The sequence below is a fragment of the Leishmania mexicana genome, chromosome 31, assembly GCF_000234665.1.
Source record: "Leishmania mexicana MHOM/GT/2001/U1103 complete genome, chromosome 31".
NCBI classification, from domain to species: Eukaryota; Euglenozoa; class Kinetoplastea; order Trypanosomatida; family Trypanosomatidae; genus Leishmania; species Leishmania mexicana.
The window spans coordinates 1,480,825-1,488,355 of record NC_018335.1 but is presented as its reverse complement, the minus strand read 5'-3'; the positions used below and the strand labels follow the sequence as shown (position 1 = coordinate 1,488,355).

Genomic DNA, 7,531 nt, shown 5'->3' with positions numbered 1-7,531 from the left:
CGCGGTGGCAGGGGGGTTACAGGTAAGAAATGGGAGACGGGCATCACACAGGCCGGCGAATCGCACGCGCACACCCAAAAAGACAGAGGCATACCGTAGCGGAGGAAGCCGAGGGGGCGAGAGAAAGATTGCTGCGCGCTGGGGCAGAAACCAGCAGGAAACCACAAGAAAGCAGTAGCATCCAGTCGACCCACACACCCCTTCACCACCGAAGTGCACGACGAAATGGTGTGAAGTACGGGTGTCCTTCTTTGGCGCAGGCAGTCTTTCCCGTAGTGCAAATTCTTCCTCGCGAGTGAGCTCAGCATATACACGCACATACCGACGGTCGTATGTGTCGTGGCACCACGTGGGTCCACTTGTGCATCCCTGGCTGCGTTTCCTCATGTTTTATTTTCGTTTTTTATGTTCGCATCTCCTGTCGCGCAAGTGCGCACAAAATACACACACACACAAGGGACAACAGAGAGAGAGAGAGGTCGCGTGATTTTCGAGTGCAGGCAATGGAAACAGACGCGTAGACAACGTGTCCGCCGTCCGGCCCCTCTCTCTCCCACCCCTCTCGTAGTGAGCGTTGGCCCCCACCCCCATGCCGGAACAAGAAATTCACAAATACTAAAGAAAAACAAAATGCGCGACTGCCACTCGGGGGAGAAGAGCAAGCGAGCGGAAGAGAGGAGGCACCACGGAGAGTTTATACAGTGCAAACGAAAAACGAAACATGGCGGGCGGGCAAGGCGCTTCTCTCCCCTCTCCCTCTCCCTCTTCGTGGCACGACAAGGGCCCTGTCACACGAAGCACACATTAGACCAGAGGCGGCGAGACAGTCGACCACGACGTACAAGAACAAAAGGCAAGGCGGAGTAAATACGAGAGACACAACGAACAAGAGAGAAAAAAAATGAAAAAGGAAGACGGAGGGCAGAAGAGACGGGAAGGGCGCGCACACCCCACCGGCCGCATGGAATGCGGCAAGCACAGCAAAGAGAGAAGCAAGGAAGAGCACAAGTGGTGGAGAGGCAGAAGTGGGCCCGGTGAGCGACTGCCTGGTCGACTCATTCGGACACGCAGGCACATTGTCGTGCCGATTGCTAGAACATTCGTTACGAGCGAACTGCCCGGGAGATGGGGCAGTGTAAGCACAGGTGCTGGCGACCCTTGTATGACCACCAAGGGCGCTGGCCCGTATTCTTCCTTCTCCTGTCTTAACGAGTACCGTCCGCCACCGTCTGTCCACGTGCGCTCTATCCCTCACTCCTCGCCTGCTTACTTGCCTACTTTTCCATGCGGTTCTTTCCTTCTGCGCTCCTGTTTGTGCGTGCCTGCGTGCGTGCCTACAGATAGGTGTGAGTTTGCGTCAGTGCAGCATTGTGTCGTGCGTACATTCCGCATCATGTATCCTGCGGTTCCAACATGACACGTCATAAAATAAGTGCGCGCACACGCACGCGCTCATACGCGGTGAGGAAGGGAGAAAGGCATACAGTACAAGAGACACCACGCACACGTAGTCGCTCTTCCTTTGCCTCCTCCACGAGACAACGGATTTACAGTGCAGAGAACGACGTTCAGCTGGAAGTCGCCGCGCCCATCAGGCCTTGACGTGTTGCGTTGCGCCATGCAAGAAGAGCACAAGCATGTTCCACAAGTACTGTCCGTTCCCTCTTCTTCCTCCTGCAACTAGCCTGCTTTCACATCCTCAACAGAGCGGCCTGCTCACAAGGGGGGTGGAAGGGGGTCGATTCGACATTCAGTCAACGCTTGTGCAGGCGCGTAGAGGAGCCGAAATGTGTGTCGGCCCGCGTATGGGTTGCGTGAGTCTTTTCATGCGCGAGTGTGGCGCTGCAGAGGCCACAGATACAATGCATGCAAACGCGTCGGCTCACACGGCGCCGGCTGGAGGGAATAACATCGTCGCCACAGCTGCTTTACGCAGACGGGGAGGCCGGAGGACCCTTGCCGTGGCGCTTGAATGGCGAAGATCAGGTACCACTGTCACACGCGCTAGAGCCCTTGACCGACGGCGGCTCCTCAGTTTCCCTCTTGTTCTCGATTGCAGGACGTCTGAAGAGCCAGTAGATCCACTTGGCAACGTACACGACGACGTACACCACCAACCAGCAGGTTACTCAGACCATTTTTTTTTGCTTGCAGTGGTCGCTTCTTGTAAACAAACAATACGGCAGTGGCGCCTGTAGCGGCTGAGAGGCGACAGCAGCGCAGGCGTCGAAGATGGCAGAAACGAGATCAGCGGACGGAAGAACAAGAGAGATAGACGATGGGAAAGAAAGGCATACAGAGTTGGCAGCACTCGACACAACATCGCTGAAGTCCGTGATCGATGATGAAGGGGGAGGCGTGAGTCGCCCACTCGCACGTGCACGTCCTCGCCCGCACTGAGAACGCCAAGAGAGGCTGTTCTGTGTAGATGGTGTTCGGGCACCTTAAACGTGGTCGACTCACGCTCTTTCTTCCTTTATTTTTTTTTTCGTTGTTGCTGCAAGTTGCACGTGGGCGGAGCTACGTGATGGGCGCTCCGGACGTGAGTGGGCATGCCAACCGCAAGTGCATGTGTGCCTCCACTGTACCCCCGCCCTTCCTCCGAAGCCTGCGTGAGCGCGCCTTGGGATTGTTGGCGGTTGCACGCGCGCCTCAAATAAAGTGCGAAAGGGTTGTTGAGTGAAGGAAGCACAAGAGAGAAGGAAATACAAACAGAAAGGGTGCCCCCCCCCCCACACACACACCTGCCGCCCTCCCTCTCTTAGCCAGTGTACGCAGGCACGTGTGGACAACACGCGGCGCTAGAGTTCGTGGTACACAAATCCATCATCGACACCAACGAGGTCGCGTAGCGCTGTGACACGGTTCGCGGAGTCAGCACCACCCCTCCACTCACTTTTGATAGCGGCATAGGTGCGAATCGGTCGAGCCTCCACCACGTCGTCAGCGCTGCCCGTCTCGTCAGCGGCGTTGTCGTCGGCGTCCCTCACGGCGGTGCGGCGGCGCTTGCGACACTCCTGCTGAAATTCGATTTCCCAGCTGGAGACCACCTTTGAAAGCAGCTCGAGCTGATACGAGAGCGACTCGGTGCGACAGTCGCCAGCGTCGGCACCGCACCCGGAGCGTTCGCCCGATCGCGGCCGCAACACGCTTGACTGGTGCAGCGTCTCGTATAAAGACTCCTGCTTGATGCTCACTACGTCGCCAACCCGATGCTTCTTCACCTGCTCCTTCACGCCTCCTAAAGCGGTGTTGACCGATGATGCGAAAGGGTTGTACTCCATGACGCGGCACGCGTACCCTTGGTCAACGAGGAAGGCGGTGCGGTGAGCCGCGTAGTTCATTTCGACGGTGTCCATGCTGATGATCGAGTAGAACCACGCATCCACCGTCCTCCCGTTCGCGGCGCGCTCCTTTGGCCGCAGGATACGGCCTAGTCGCTGGGCTTCCTGACGGCGGCTGCCGCCGTGGCTGGACACCTGAATCACGACATTTGCGTTGGGCAGATTCACGCTCACGTCGCCAACGCGCGAGACGCATATCACGTTAATCTTCGAAGTGCTCTGGAAGTCGGAGAAGATCATCAGTCGCTCCTTGTGCTGCGTACTGCCGCATATCACCGGTGCGTTCAGCAGTTCCCCATACTCCTTCAGGAGCATGATGTGGTCGCAGCAGAGAAGGATTTTGGCGCCGGCGTCGAGATGTTGCCACACAAGTTCCCGTACGCACATCATTTTGTTCGGGTTCGCCGCAGCCAGCATCACCAGCGCCGGCGCCTTCCCCGCCCGTGCCGCTTTGCTGCTGCGGTCCATGTACTCGAGCCCAAACTCCTTCGTCATCGGTGTGCGCACCTCGACGCAGTGAACCTTGGAGAGGTACCCCTGTGAGGCAAGGGTCTCCATAGAAATGTCGTACAGCTTCGGCCCGACGAGGTGGAAGAGGTCGAGGATCTTGTGATCTTCGCGCACGTAGGTGGCGGTGAGGCCGACGACGCCTTTGGCGTCAACGAAGCCGAGACTCTCACGAAAGCTCTCCGCTGGCATCACGTGTACCTCATCCAGAATCAGCAGGCCATACGGAGCGAAGAGCTTCTCTTTGGGGTTCTCTTTCCGCTTGCGTAGACCACGTCCCGTGAACAGGCCGTCCTCGCTGGATATTGCTGTTGCTTGTTGGCGCATTTTGGCCTTGTGGGCCGTGACCAGCATGCTGTACGTTGTCAGCACAACGTCCGTTTCCTCGGTGATGGGATCCTTCTGCTTGCCCGTCAGGCACGCGATGCGGGCAGCGCCGTTTTTGATTTGGTGGGGACGACCGCCATGAGCGTCTGCGGCATCGCCGTCATCCGTCGGCGGTGGTGCTTCCAATACGGCATAGTCGAGAATTTGGCTCTTCCACTGCTCAACACTGACACCGCCGGCGCACACGACCAGCGTCGGCTTCTTCACCTTGCACATGAGCATGATGCCCAGTAGCGTCTTTCCAGCACCGCAGGGGAGTAGGAGGCATCCGCTGTTGAGGGTACCGTCGTGGATGGCGGCATCCACCGCCTCAATCTGATATCGGCGCGGCTTTGTCTGCGTGCGCAGCGAGATGTGCGCCGTGCGAACTGATGTGTCTTTCTCGAAGTCGTACTGCTGCTGAATAGGGAGGCCGAGCACCACGCATTGGGCGGCCACCACCTTTGACATCACCCTGCTCTGCAGCAGAAACGAAGGGTAAGGCGCTGGGTTCTCGTCCCAAGAGCTCTCCTCGTAAAATATGCGAAGCGGCGTTGCGGCCACCGACGCGATCACGGCGTCGCGTAGCAGCATCTGAGCCGTCTCCTCGTTCTTGCACTGCACGAGGGTCCTATCCGAATCGATAATGATGCGGGCAAGGTTGTAGCACGTCATGCAGGATTCAATGAACTGGCGCACAAGTTTCCGTCTTTCACTGCTCTCTGCAAGTCCGTAAGCGTAGGTCTCCAAGAAGGCGGTCGCCTCAGCAGCGTCGATCCCGTTTGACACGGCGGCGCCGAGAGAGAACGGGGTCAGACGGTACTCATGCATCAGCGAGGGCCGCGAGATGGCCTCCGCTAGTGTCGTCAAGAGAGGGCGGATGATCACGTAGCTTCTGCGGAATGACTCCGCGATGATGGTGATGTAGCCGCCCGATTCTATTCTGCTCTCAACGAAGAGGCATTTTTCGTCCGTGCGAGCATCTCCGCTGAGTGAATGCGTCATGACAGACCCCCGAAGCAGAAGTAGTAACAGCAGCGGTGATGACCACAGAAGAATGCAGAATAGCTGCAGTGTCACAGAGAGGCGTGACGGGTTCCCACCCCCAACCCCCTGCCAAGAGACTCGCGTGAGTTGGCGTATATATGTGTGCGTGCGAAGGCGTGGAGGTGGGGAGGAGTCTGTTCAAACCCGGTTCACGTCCACACGTGCACCAAAAGAGAGAGCCTAGGCAGGAAGGAGGGACAGCGCCAACACGGATGAGAAATTCGCAAGGACAGAGAGCGCCGTAAATGTGGTGCGCAGCAGCGGCCCACCGCCGTGATGGCTAGAATCAGTCGTCGGGAGACGACTACGCGTTGTGGTGTGTGTGTGTATCACGCAAACAGAGGGAGGGAAGAGGAGAACACGGGAAGAGGCAGAGCGGCTTTTATTTTTCCTCGCATTCTGGTATCGGCACGCTCGAGCAGAAACATGCGCTCACGCGTCTGCCACGCACGTTGTGGCCGCTCACGCCGCGTGCGGAAGAATGAGGGCACATGCGAGAGAGAGAAGGACGAGGAGGAAAACCGAAGAGACGACACTCATTCGCCGACGACAGCACCGCTCTCCGCCGTTCGGTGCACGTCTCCATGCGCACCCAAGCACAGAAGCAAGGAGAACGGAGCACTGTACTACCCCAGTCTCCCTCCTGCCCACATGCGCTCGACGCGCAAGTGGGTGTGCACGAAGACGAAAGACGAGCGGCGGCAAAGCGGACCATTCATTGCAGCATTATCCACGCTGCGTTTCGGCCTCGTGTGTCACGTTCGAAGTTCTCACCTCTCCCATGCCACGAGGGCTGACAAACCGAAAAGAGGAAGAGGACCGACGTGCCTGGAGGGACTTGTGGGGAGGCGAGTGAGAGCCATCGCCTTCACCGCTGACCCGTCGTCCTGCCTAGCCGACTACCATGTTGCAGTTTGACAGGCGTTTTTTCTGCATGTTCAGAGATCACGACCATACAGGTGCTCCATGAAATCCCCGTTGCGGAGTCCACAGAAGCGGGGGCAGTGTCTCCGCTGCAACCTGTACTTCGCGTTCCGTCGTCCCCTGCAACACGCACGCCCGCACCACAAAGTGTGCAGCAACAAGCGAGGAAGAAAGACAGGGAGGCGGCAAGGGCCAAGCTTCGGTACCACAGTAACACTGCCACAGCAGTGGTAGCAGGCGCCTCGTACCAGAGGAGAGCGCGAGAACGACACCGCTAAGAGCAATCGTGATGGTGCGCTTCAACACCGACAGACACGAAGGACAGAAAGCAAGGCAGGGGGCGCACTGTGACACCGTGACAGGAAGCCCGTCCCGTCTCTACTGGTGCGAGGAGTGCGACTCCGCCGCCCCGCCGAGAGATAGCTTGAACACTGCTCGCGTCTGCACACACACACGCATATGCGTCAGACCTCGCACATACAGACACGCGTGCACGCTTACAGGAGCACGAATCCACAGGCCTTTCCAAGGACAAGCGAGGCGACACTTAGTCCCCCTTGCCCAGTACACGGCGCTGAAACTGAGCTGCAGAGCTGTGCACGAAGCGCGACAGTAATCCCGCCACGGTGTAGACGCCGCCGATGATAGCGCAGACGTACGTCAGAAAGTGGGTCAACGAGACGCGTGCGAGCGAGTAGCGCACAGTGATGGGGGACAGCTGGTACTGGAAGACAACGGCAGCCATCTGCCTCGCGGGCACGGGAGTGCTGCTCGACGTCCCCGTAAACTGGTACGTGTGGACGGTGGAGAAGCTGCTCTCGTAGATTGTGGGCACAATATCGAGGAAGTACTGGTAGACCATCGGCACCTCGCTCCGGTGCTCTTTCCCATCAAGCGGGTGCAGCGCAGCCTTCTTGGCAAGCTTCTTTACATCAGTGGTACCAAAGGACAGGTGATGGATACTATGCTCGACGTTGATACCGTTCGGGAAGTGCTGCGCAAGCAGATGCTGCCGCCCGTGGGATGAGATGTGGAAGTTACCGGGGACTTTGCCAACTTTGATGTAGCCCTCGAGGCGACACCCCTCCGCGACGCTGACAAAGTCGTCACTGGAGCGCCCATCGGAGATCGGCTGCCCTGCGGCATCAAGGCGCGTTCGGGTAATGTGCTCCATCGAGTTGAACATGTGGTTGTGCAGAACGTCGAGGATGTCGAGAGTCAACACGGCGCAGGGCATCTTCGGGAACGTCATGTCCATGGATACCTTGATGGTGTTCTGATCGTCCAGATCCGGCATGATAATCATGTCAGACTGGATGCGAGGGAAAACGTAAGAGATGACC

The 7,531-nt window shown here is 58.1% G+C and overlaps 2 protein-coding genes across 2 annotated transcripts in view; both read right to left on the bottom strand.

Annotated features, from left to right (window-relative positions):
- Positions 1 to 2,801: 2,801 nt before the first annotated feature.
- On the bottom strand, positions 2,802 to 5,222 carry LMXM_31_3920 (putative DNA repair helicase; the record flags this gene model as incomplete). The annotated part of the gene is made up of 1 exon (XM_003878189.1): positions 2,802 to 5,222. One exon carries the CDS (start codon positions 5,220 to 5,222, stop codon positions 2,802 to 2,804), a length of 2,421 nt encoding a protein of 806 aa, XP_003878238.1.
- Positions 5,223 to 6,735: 1,513 nt separating this feature from the next.
- The window catches only part of LMXM_31_3910 (hypothetical protein, unknown function), a gene marked incomplete at both ends in the record, with an annotated part of 930 nt that continues 134 nt past the window's right edge, over positions 6,736 to 7,531 (bottom strand). Inside the window, one exon of the mRNA XM_003878188.1 lies at positions 6,736 to 7,531. This exon is cut by the window's right edge and continues 134 nt beyond it. Coding sequence (XP_003878237.1) covers positions 6,736 to 7,531 — 796 coding nt within the window.